This window comes from Dermochelys coriacea, chromosome 3 (genome assembly GCF_009764565.3).
Source record: "Dermochelys coriacea isolate rDerCor1 chromosome 3, rDerCor1.pri.v4, whole genome shotgun sequence".
In the NCBI taxonomy this organism is placed as follows: Eukaryota; Metazoa; Chordata; order Testudines; family Dermochelyidae; genus Dermochelys; species Dermochelys coriacea.
In genome coordinates, this window is record NC_050070.1 from 55,973,737 (window position 1) to 55,986,215 (window position 12,479).

The 12,479-nt window shown below is 38.0% G+C and overlaps 1 protein-coding gene across 1 annotated transcript in view; it reads left to right on the forward strand.

Annotated features, from left to right (window-relative positions):
* The window catches only part of COL19A1 (collagen type XIX alpha 1 chain), a 345,729-nt gene that overhangs the window by 259,487 nt on the left and 73,763 nt on the right, over nucleotides 1-12,479 (forward strand). The window contains exons 25-31 of the mRNA XM_043510441.1: nucleotides 66-143; nucleotides 2,470-2,505; nucleotides 2,602-2,655; nucleotides 2,751-2,804; nucleotides 4,801-4,842; nucleotides 5,993-6,046; nucleotides 7,008-7,061. Coding sequence (XP_043366376.1) covers nucleotides 66-143; nucleotides 2,470-2,505; nucleotides 2,602-2,655; nucleotides 2,751-2,804; nucleotides 4,801-4,842; nucleotides 5,993-6,046; nucleotides 7,008-7,061 — 372 coding nt within the window. The remainder of the gene's footprint in view (nucleotides 1-65; nucleotides 144-2,469; nucleotides 2,506-2,601; nucleotides 2,656-2,750; nucleotides 2,805-4,800; nucleotides 4,843-5,992; nucleotides 6,047-7,007; nucleotides 7,062-12,479) is intronic.

The following is a 12,479-nucleotide window of genomic DNA, read 5'->3' on the forward strand; positions in this document are numbered from 1 at the left end:
ATTTCTAAGAGATACACTAATTTCTGCGTTTAAAGATGAAACAGAAAGTTTTGTAACCTTATTAGGGTGAAAGAGGACTGCCTGGCGTACAAGGGTCCCCTGGAGAGATGGGGCCACTCGGAACAGGAATTCAAGGACCCCCTGTAAGTATAGCAAATAGTATCAGAGTAGCAGCCGTGTTAGTCTGTATTCGCAAAAAGAAAAGGAGTACTTGTGGCACCTTAGAGACTAACAAATTTATTAGAGCATAAGCTTTCGTGAGCTACAGCTCACTTCATTGGATGCATGCATTTGCATCCGATGAAGTGAGCTGTAGCTCACGAAAGCTTATGCTCTAATAAATTTGTTAGTCTCTAAGGTGCCACAAGTACTCCTTTTCTTTTAGCAAATAGTATGTGAGAGTTTCATTGTAGTTATTACTGAGAAATCTATGTAATGATCAGGTTCATATAACATGTTTCAGATTAGATCTTCCTGATATGAGTTCCCTGCTGCTCTGTGATTCCTGACCCAACACCTCTTCCCCTTTCACAGAGCAGAAAACAATATTACTGTCTATGTCTTGCTGTTACTCCCCCTAGAACTTCACTTATAAATAGGGGATGGGAGAATTGCAAGAGCCTGTGTTCCATACCCTCCCACATTAATTTTACATTGCTCTGGGACATCTTAAAGCTGATAGCTCTTTTTCTGGCTGACAGCTGTTTTGAATTTGTCTGCCCCTTTTGGTTCCAGCACGGGCACATGAGACGAGGCACTACGCCCAGTAAAGCATCCCTGGCTGTCACTCCGTCAATAATCACAGTCCACTTCTCTGTGTCATTCCCCATGCCCTGAACACTGGGAGAGGCAGAGGCAGGTACTCTGCCTTGGGAAGGAAAAGGTGAGGCTGGGCAGCAGCTCCAGGGTTTCAGTGTTGGGATGCCTGAACTACTAGAATTGGAGTACTGCTTGTGGGTGCAGAGTCTCCAGCCAGAGCTGCACAACTCAGCACAAGCTTCAAACCTATGAAGCAACAAAGTCCAGATGTGGCCAATTTCCACCTGTATATTTTAAACATGAAATGAGCAAAGGACACTTTATCTGGAGTAATCAGAATAAATAGCTGCAGTAGTATGGTCTTTTATATCATTCTTGCCATCAGCAGCACACAGTTCAAAATGCTATTTCATTCTTGCTTCCTAACACTGCATCTTTGTTGCACTTATTACTTCAGCATCCAGTCCATTTATGGAAGTATCAATGGCTTCAGGAACTTCTTCAGATATTCCCCCAAATTAAGTACAACATATTTTTGAAAAGTAAGACATTGAAAAATATCAGTGTTTTTTCTTTAGAATGTAGCTAGCTCCACAAATTATTAACTTCATTACAGCAACCCAACTATACTATTCTCTCCCAGCGTTCACTGCTAACTTAAAATGTTAAGAGCCCTAGAGTTTTCCAAGGTTGCAATACCAAGTAGCAGATCCTTTGCCACACCTGTGTAAAGAGGTGTTGTACAGAGGCAATCTGTAATAGTATGGACTGGAAGATAGATTTCTCCCTCAAGGGAAACTCAGGGCTGCAGTGGATTCCGTGGGGTTGCTGCCCATATTCACGGGGTGAAGGATTTCTCCTTGTGCATTTACATAGTCACATGTCCACCATTCTTGACTTACTCAAACATCAACAGCTCTATGGTGATCAGGACCCCAGTGTGCTCCCCCAGAATACTGCCCCTCCATAAGCCATGGAACCCTCTGCAACTGGGGAAGTTGGGAAAAGATTTGGCCTTAAAAGGACTGAGTTTTAGAGAATGCCAGTAGTTGTTCCATAATCCAAATAATAATCTTTCTTTGTCTAGTTGTCTTGATAGTGTTCAATAATATAGGTGGTAGATGACACAGATCATGCTCATGAATTCTACTGTGATGAAAATGACAATATCCTGTCAGTCCAAGTCAACATATTAAACTAAACTTTTCACTTTTTTTATTGAAATAAGTAACTTATAGAAATCATAATGCTTGAGACAAATGGCTATGGATTCAAATATAAGTTTTAAGCAAGTCTAATAATTCAGAATTCAAATTAATGTTTAAATTTTAAAATGTTTACATTGATTCTTAGGCATCCAACAATTTGTGATGATTTTTCCTATTGCATTGCATAAATTTCAGTTTTCCCTGTAAATCTCAAGCTAACTGAACAGTTAATAGTATGTTAACATTTCATAAAAACATAACTGTATAGTTAGTAGGTGACCTTACTTTCCATTTGAAATGGTTCTTAACCAAAATACTGGATCTGATCACCCTTGAACTTTAGCAAAATTGGGTCCAGATTTGTAACCTGACATTTCAGCAGGTCCCATTCTCTAAAATGTGCTGAACCAAAAGCCCACATTCAGTATTTTTGGTTCAAGCTCACCCCTGTTTTAAAAGCATTGCTGCTGTTATCTGAGTATACATTTGGCTATTTTTACAGGGTCCTAAAGGTCCATTTGGGGAACCAGGTGCCCAGGTAAAATACTTATTGTCTAATTTGGAAAAATAAATTTAACTTCACATGGTTTCCAGTTTCTTGAATCATATCTTAAGTAATTGTTCTGTATATTAGGGCCCTAGAGGACCCCCTGGATTACCTGGAACTCCAGGTACCCCAGGTGTTGATGTAAGTAACAATTCTATATATATCGCTATATTGATGTATGTGCCCCTTATCAACGACTGAAATTTAAAATGCGATGGCTTTGTTTCTGTTTCTAGGGTGCTCCTGGGCCAGATGGGAAGCCAGGACTTCCAGGTCCTCCAGGTGACCCAGTATGTATACAAACTATGCTTGACTTGCATTGTGTGGATGCTAGTATTTTAAAACAGAAAGACACCAGATGCCTAATAGGCCTAGCAAATTTTATTCAGTTGACTACCTAGTGATTTTTTTTATTTAGCTCATTACAATATCATAAAAGTTATGGTTATGTCAGCACTTCCATGATAAATGTCTGTTTACAGGAGGTTATGATTTAGTTTTAATAGTTTGTTCCAGACTGCAACTTGGCTTACCATGTCTCAGTCCCAGGAGCAGTTCTGTGTAAATTTTCAAAGACTATAGTTTGGTGGTTCTTTTATTAGACAACTATGGGGAAAATTGTATTGCTCTGATGTATTTAAAAAGCTATTATATTATAAATGAAATTTTTAAAATAACTTGCCCATAATGTGAACTAATTTTCTCGAGCACTAACAAAAGAATTAAATGGCTAAGATGAACAGACACCTGAAATGAGTTTAGATCCTTTAACATGTTCCCCAAAGCTGAAACTTTACAAGCTTAATTTTGATTTTAAAACAAAATGCTGACAGAGGCATTAAAAAAGGTAAATAAAACTCTCAGAATTCCTAGATCAGTTCTTGGGACCTCAGCAAAGTGAAACCCTTTAGTCACTTGTTAACCTCACTTGTGATCCTAGAATTATAATGTGATTTGGCTTTCCTACGTGGTTTGGGCCAAAGCCTGCTACCATATAACCAGGTTTTTTAAAAGGCTTAGTTTCAGATAATAGGTGAGATGTAGTGGTGATCTCTAAGTGCAGGAAACTGTTTAAATCCTAAATACCTTCTTAGTTTTTATTTGAGACATGACATATATAAAAAGAAAATAAAAAAGACATGGCTATCCCAAACACCAAGTGCCAGTGCTGGGAAACCTTATGGTGTCTTTCAGCAAATAGGTGCTGCTTACAAAAGTGTGATTTCAGGCTCTTCTCTAATGAACATCCCTCTCAATGAGTGTTCAAACCCTGCCATGTAGACTAGTTCTTCTCTAAGAACTTTCCTGGCAGATTTTTCAAAGTTTGTGAAACCATGCTGAATGTGGTATGTCCTTCTATACATTAGCTGTTAAATCATGTTCAGCAGTGGTTCCACTGCACAGGTTGCTGACATCCGTTGTCAGCAAAGAGCAGTTTTCCTAATATACTGAAGGCTAAGGTTTGACACTTCTGTTTTCCTGGTGTAGACAGGACCCTTAAAGCTTTAAAAATGTGAACATTTGAAACTGGTTAAATTGAAGACAAGTACACACCAGATTATTCAGTGTATCTAACTATATATCATGACCAAGGCTGGGTTTTTTCCCAATAATCACAGGAGTAATTTAGTTTGTGATTTTCACGATTTACAAAAAAATCCCTAAATTTTGACATTGTGAGGATTCATTTTTTGGAGGTGGGTGGGTGGAGGTGACAGCAACAGCTCAATCAGTTTCATGGACAACCTTGAGAGATACAAAATTAAACCTTGCACTTGGAAAACTAAGGGAAGACAGAAGGAAAGGAGTACAGCTACACACCAGACCAAATCAAAGAACTATCTGCCAGAGCTTTAATTTCCAGGGGTGATGAGATTTCTGTCTCTTCCTGCAGAAATAGAATAAAGACTTAAATATTTTGGAGGGCTAAGCTGGGTTTCAGAAAAGCGCACTCTGATAGCGGAGCGACTCTGTTTCAGTGTATTGACTGTTTTCATAGCACAAACATAGTTCTAGCTAGTTCACTATAATATGGAACAAAGAAATACCTTGGGTAGAAAGCACTGGCAAAATTTTAAAAATATATTTGGCTCTTGCACTTTTCATCATGAATACTCTTTATTTTTCCTTAAAAATATCATGATAAAACAGCCTTGATCATGACTCATTTGCATAATTATGTAAACATTTTTATACATATGGAAACCATGAACCAAATATTTAAAGATGTTGTATATTTACAATATATTAAATATTTCTTAAGTGTATGCATGTGTTTTATTTCAGATTGCACTTCCACTTTTGGGAGATGTGGGTGCTTCATTGAAGGTAGTATATTGGTTCAGGAGGAAGTCTTTCCACTAATATGAATGGATTGTTCAAAGCAAAATAGGCATTGGCATGTTTCATGTCTGCTTTTCCTAAAACCAAGGTTATGTTTTAATATATACTTAAATCACCAAACTTAAGAGCATAAGACATTTCAGAGACAGTCAAAGACCTGTCATGTCTGCCATCGGAAAAATTTGGATCCTGATCCAGATCCTTAGTTTAAAACCTGGGTCCACCTCTTGCTTTTCATTAAACTGCTCAATCCTCCCTTTTGTCTAAAAACAAATCTAGTTGTTCTTCTTCGAGTAAGGTCCCTGTGGACACTCTAGTTCCTTCACTCTAGGTGTTCTTGCATCCCCTGTGCCTTTGATTGGAGATTTCTCATAGAAATGTCTGTTCAGCCCACAGATGCATGTTACTCAATCACGTGCTACGTGCTGGTTATATAGCAGTGTATGGGCTAATTGCTCTCTGTTCCTTCTCAACCGCCTCGGGCTGAGGGACCTTAACAGTTGTCTGCATCATTTTACCTCAACTGTGTCCCCTTAGCTCTTTTAGTAATTAGTTTATTATAATTGTTCTTAGTAGTAGTTAGTAGTTTTAGGTGTTGTAGTTTAAAAAAAAAAGTTTCCCCAAAAAAAGTGTGTCTATGTGTATACTGCCTGTTGTGCCAGGAGGCAATCCTGGTGAGTGACAGACACTCCCAGTGCATTGCTTCGGGGAATCTCATATTTTCCAGAAGTGCAACTTCTATCTGGCCTCAAAATCTAGAGCCAAGAAACCAGGGAGACCATGCATCATTTTCTGTTTCATTCACATTTAATATATTATAATTAAAATTACCCCACAGGAAGATTTAAAATAATAAAACCCCCAGCATCTTGTGTGTTCTTGATTTATTTAATGTCTCTGTAGAAAGGTTAATCACCACAATTCTATATATTTCCAGTAAAATGTTTGTAGCCACTTTCAGGCTAGTGTTCCTGGATTAATAGTCATAAAGGAGAAAAGGGAGTAGCAGGCTTTCCTAATAGGGAAGGTCACAATGGCAGGAAGGCAAGATTATGGGTGTGACTATATATTCATATGATCCACTGTTTCTTTTGCTAAAGTACTTCCCATCAATTTATTTTCCTCTGTTCTCCAGGGTGATACTGGGCTGAGAGGTCCCCCAGGAATCCCTGGTAGAGAAGGGCCAAAGGTAAGTTTATTAAGTGAGTACTTTAGATAACTTTTTTTTATCCATTAAAAATGCAGGGCTAAATCCTATTCGTTTATCTTGTATACTTATAAGGCCCCCACTACTGTAGTATTTCAGAACCTCGTAATCTTTAGTGTATTTATTCTTAGAACACCCCTATGCTATAAAGTGCTGTGATTCATTCCCATTTTACAGATGGGAAGCTGAGGCACAGAGGACTGAGTGAGTTACCCAAGGTTGTGCAGAAAGTCTGTGGTGAAGCAGGGAATCTCCCAATTCCCAGGCTAGCACCATAATTACTGGACCATCCTGAGTACTTACATATTTTGTTGCTCATCTGAATAGTCTCACTGATTTCAGAGGGACATATTCTAAACTTGTATTGAAGTCATTAGGAATTGTGCCTTACTGAAGAATTAGTAAAGATCACAGGTTTTGACACCTAAATCCCTTAAAGCAAAATCCAATAATAATCATAAAGTGTACATTCTCCTTTGAAAAGAGTTCTAACCTAGCCTTCTGCTTAGTGAATGCACAGTGTGTCTCAGATGCCACATGACCAGGATTCATCACTGAATTTGGCCCGCTGGTTGGATCATTAGCTTCCCCAGCCCTGGCCAATTGCTGATGGGGAGTGCAACATGAACGCTGGTCCATGCCCCTTCTAAGCTAGTTGTAGTTTATCAAGCTAACTTTTGCATTCAGCCTCAGTGTTTTGGGCCAAATTCAACTGCATAAGAAGTAGGGATAATGTTTATTGACCTTAGTGGTACCTGTGCCGGTGTGGAATTTGCCTCTTTGTTTGTTTTATGGTCCCTTACTGCTAACCCATAAGCTCCATACTAGCATATTTAAAATGATGCGAGAATACTAGCATATTTAAAATGAAACACAATACAGTACATAAGTTTTTGTAACTGTAATAAAATACAGTAATAGTTCAAAAGTTATGTCTTAATAGGGAAGCAAAGGTGAACGTGGATTTCCTGGACTTTCTGGAGAGAAAGGTGATGAGGTAAAATTATTTTAATTTCAATAATAATTATATTATAGTTATTCTTATATGTACATGAATAAAGGTCCAAATTGAGAATTAAATCCACATATTATCTAATTCTCCAGAATATCTGAAGAAGATATGTAAGCGTTAGGAAGGCTGATATTAACAGTTCCTGATTCTGAATTTTCCATATAATTAAGTACTGTTACTCAGTTAAGTAAGGCAGTTTTATTTTTCACATCTCTTAATTTAATTACAAAGGATTGTATATTTAAATGCTAATATTGAGAAGATAATACAGGATCGAGCAATAAATGGGTATATGCCGAGTATTCTCAGAATGTTTGTTCACATTTTATAACAAATTTGCCCCTTTAGTGTTCTTTTTCCAAAAGTATTCTAATAAACAAATTTAGTGGCAGGATTATTCATGGCAACAGCAAATATTAAGTGAATATAGAAAAATATTCACAGTGTGCTGCTGTTGCCAAGAAGGCCAATGGCATTTTGGGATGTATAAGTAGGGGCATTGCCAGCAGATTGAGGGATGTGATCGTTCCCCTCTATTCAACACTGGTGAGGCCTCATCTGGAGTACTGTGTACAGTTTTGGGCCCCACACTACAAGAAGAATGTGGAAAAATTGGAAAACGTCCAGCGGAGGGCAACAAAAATGATTAGGGGATTGGAACACATGACTTATGAGGAGAGGCTGAGGGAACTGGGATTGTTTAGTCTGCGGAAGAGAAGAATGAGGGGGGATTTGATAGCTGCTTTCAACTACCTGAAAGGGGGTTCCAAAGAGGATGGATCTAGACTGTTCTCAGTGGTAGCAGATGACAGAACAAGGAGTAATGGTCTCAAGTTGCAGTGGGGGAGGTTTAGGTTGGATATTAGGAAAAACTTTTTCAGTAGGAAGGTGGTGAAACACTGGAATGTATTATCTAGGGAGGTGGTGGAGGTTCTCCTTCCTTTGAAGTTTTTAAGATCAGGCTTGACAAAGCCCTGGCTAGGATGATTTATTTGGGGATTGGTCCTGCTTTGAGCAGGCGGTTGGACTAGATGACCTCCTAAGGTCCCTTCCAACCCTGATATTCTATGGTTGAATTTTGAATTTGAAAATGTGAGTATTTTCACCAGATACTGGATTCCTAGAGTATTGTAAGCCAGTAAGGATACAGAAAAATACCACGAGATCTATTGCCCAATGAAAATGAAATTCCTCAGCTCCAATTTTAAATGCCAGATATTTGCAATGAAAGCTCAAGAGCAATCTTATGTCAAAAGAATTCACCAAAATTAATCAGCTAATAAATATAAGTGAATCATGTGCTCCTTGGAGATAATTTGCCAGATGGAATAGGTAAAATAAATTATCCATTACAGATTATTTGCTGAGCTCTATTAAATAACAAAGCTCATCAACTGAAACATGTTAAATATACTACTCTCTTGTAAATGTTATTGCTTTGATAGGAGAGAATGCATCTGAAAAATTATGATCACTAATATTTGGAATTTTGAATGTATTGATGAATTCCTTATTCATTCTGGGGATTTCATGGTACATAGCTAATGTTAATTATGGAGTGAAGGTGAAATTTCAAACAAAATATGGATTGAAAGTGTTTTTCAAACTGAAATTTGTACTCAACACTATCCATCACTTCAAGAGAGTGATCAGCTAGACTGTGTGTCAGATTTTCACCAAAACTGTGATAGAATGATGATGATTTTTTTTACCTTTGATTTAGCCGATATGCTTCCTTTCTTGCACAATTCAAAATAAATCCAGAAAAATCTAATTACAATGATGAATTATTGTCAGACTAAGCAACTGATATAAATGTTAGAGGAAAAAAGAAAATTCATAAGGAACAACTTATCTTGAGGGTGGTGTAAAGAATCGGAACAAAAGTGTTAGATATGTTCCGCTTTTGCCTCTGCTTGCCCTAGATCTCAGCAGATTGCCAAAATTTAAATATGGTTTTGGAAATTATCATGTTTTTTCTTCCTTTTGTATTGATACTATTCAGAGAATCTGCAAGGTTTGTGCTTCTTAAATATTCAAGATGTCCTGAGATTTAGAAGACATACTTTAAAATAAAGTTACAATAATAAATAAGGCTCTAAAAACATTTTATTTTAAAAATAAACAGAACTGTGGTAAAACAGTAGCGTGGCCTTTCTCTGTGCATACCATCTCTGGTGTAATACATGCAGTAGCAACTTGACACACGGAGATCCATTTTTAAACAATTCTGACAGTATCTAACTGCCGAAAGTTGAGACGGATCTTAAAGGCAATTGAGAAGGTAATAACAAAAAGACCAGGTTATAATTGGCACTTAGGCTTTTAAAGAGACTCCAGAGTAAATTCATTCTAAGTAAATTTTTATTGATTCAATAGGGTGCAGTGCTCACTCAGTCAATAACAAAGCTATTATAATGCTCCTTCACTATTTGGTAGGTGCAAAGGCACTCCAACAATGTTGGGTAGCTCCAGTGTTTTAGCAGATGCTTTAGGTTACTTCATTGTAACTGGGTGAATGAATGTTTCTTCCAGGAAACTACATAATGGAGTTGTTATTCCAGTAATGGATCTGAAGTTCTCATGTTTTTTATGATTTGGTTTGATTACCAGAGCCACAAAATGGAACAATAGTTTTAGGGTCTTCTGAAATTAATTGAAGCCAGGGGAAATACTCTCAGAGACATAAAGAGGCTTTTGGAATAGGCCCTTAATGATTATACATTTGGAGTTACATACTATTTTATAATTCATAGAACTATAAACCAAAACTCCATTTATGCAGCTGAACGATCAAGTGCTTCCCCGATTTAATTCAATGATAAACTCTCATCTGCTTCAGTGGGAGCAGTGTCAGGACCTCTATTACTCACATATTATGCTTCTTCCGTAACTCAGGATTCTGTTTTCCCTGATCTTTCCTCCACTTCTTTCATATTCCCCAGGAGTATCTGGTCTCCAAGTTTCACTATACTTTGAGAATATCACTGTTAAGACAATTTAGGTTTTCAAAGGCCTTTGAAAGGAATTTTATCTGGTGCCTTCGGATTGCACTTTATTATTACAATGTGAGTGTAAGAATTATAGCAAACTTAATTCTTAAAACTATCATTGGTGTCTGTGTATTATTAATGAGGCTCTGTAGTTGGGAAAACTAATTCAAAATGGGGCACAAATCCCACAAAATATTGTGGGGAGCCTCTCCCCACGTCTTGAGGGGGCTTAAATCTCCCTAAATGTCCTTGTCCCCGTGTGGATAGATTTTTGTGCCCACCCTTGTGCCCCACCTCCCCATCCTTTCCTGATTTCTTCCTTTTCTTCTTTAACTCTTCTACTTCCCCCTGAATTTTCCCTTTACTGGGCTCCTTTGCTTTCGAATTTTCTGTGATGTATCAGGGGAAAGGTTATGATCTGGTGAAAGTCATTTCTCTATTCATATATGTATATCATTAGTGCATATGAAGTTATGAGAATTGTGTTGTATGTTTGTCACTAAAACATGCTGTAAGTTGCGGAATCAGGCAGCTTCTCAGAGGCAACAGGAAGGAAAGTAACCAATGCCTGGGTGGGGTGACAAACAGCTCATCAACGCCAGTGACACACCTGCATGAGGCCACACCAGGGGGATTGCTCAACCTTTCCTAGAGACTCAGTAATGCCCACCAGATATGCCTGGACTTGTGTACTCCCCCAGCACATGGGACTGAGGGTATAAAACAGAACACAGCAAGCCCGTGCTTTGCCTTTTTCCTGCCCCCACCTATGCTGCAAGAAACCAAGACACTCAGAAGAAGACTCCAACAGAGGAGGCTGATCCAGGTTTAAGGGATTAAGGAATGCAATATTCAGTGGGGTGAGAAAAACTGCTTAATCTAGATGTTGCCCAGTCTGATAGGGTTGAGAATTTAGACTGTGTGCTTATGTTTTCTTCTCTTTTGGTAACTAACACTGATTTTTGCCTAGCACTTACAATCACTTAAAATCTATATTTTGTAGTCAATAAATTAGTTTAATTGTTTATCTTTACCAGTGAGTTTGTATGAAGTGTGTGGCAAAACCGCTTAGGTTTGCAAAGGCTGGTATATATCCACTTTTCACCAATGAAGTTGTGAGCCAATTGATAAATTTGCACTGCCCATCTTGAGCAGTGCAAGACGGTATATTCCTGAGGTACAAGCCTAGGAGCTGGGGGGATTTGGCTGGTGCCTTTCCCTGTGTGATTCATGAGTGGCTCTGAGAGAATTCATGCAATCTAGCTGGCTGGGGGGCTCCACCTGTGGTTGAGCTGAGTGATCACAGCACCTGGAGGAGTTTGCTTCTGGTCACTAGCAAGGCATTGTGAGAGTCAGCCCAAGCTGGACAGTTCAGGGAGCACAGTGGTCCTACAGTCCCACGCTGCACCCCGGGGATCCCATCAGAGGTTTTGTGTGCACACTGAGAAAGCAACTTATAATAACTGAAAGCCACAGTCAGTTCTGGAATGCACTGCAAAGAGCAGCAGCTCCACAGACAGTGAGTGCAAAAAATACCATTTTCCCTCACTCCAAGTACCTTGTTATAAAAGAAAAAAACACTTTGGGGAGTTATAGAGAAGCCTTTCTTTGTTGTTCTTTTGGAGACTGAGACCTCCAATCCTATGCTGAGAACCTCTCTCAATGTAGAAATGATAAGGATAATGGGCTACTTGTCTTTGTTCAGATATACTAAAAGTCTGCATAGTGGTTAAGTGTCTTTCCCTTCCATTACCAGATGTTGCACTAGTACTCTGAATATTAACTGATACAATCATTCCAGGTCTTTGAGTATTGATATGAGGCATGGATTATAAATTCAAACAAAGAGATTTAGCTATTCACCTTTGAGATGAAGTCTTATTAAAACTATTAAATATATTTTACACACATGCAGAATGCTAGTGAATTTTCAGGCCATATAATAGAATTATGAGCAGTAGCTGGAAGAAAAGTGTGCAGTAGTTCTTTAAGTGCTATGACAAAAATCCATACTTTATTTATATAAAATGAAAATAATTGGGATATTAGACACAAAGCAATATCCTGCTTAGATAATATCAGGTAATATTGAGAGGTGTGAACAGGTGCCTTTCTGAACAGAAAGAAAGTTTATAGTAATAGGAAAAGGAAAAATTGTTTCTGTACTTTGCTCAGACATCATGCTCTTATCTACAGAGCTAAAGAAGAAAATATGTAAAGGACAGAAGTTACCAACAGTAATGATGGGGAAGAGTGTAATTTATCACTCAAACAAGAGGTTATCTATTATGTGCTACTTCAGAACAGTATATGTTTGTTTAGCTAAAAAATAATTTGTATATAAACTATAACAGTGATGGGTATGATGAATATAATGGGTTTCAAGATTAAACCTGTGTTATGGAGAAAA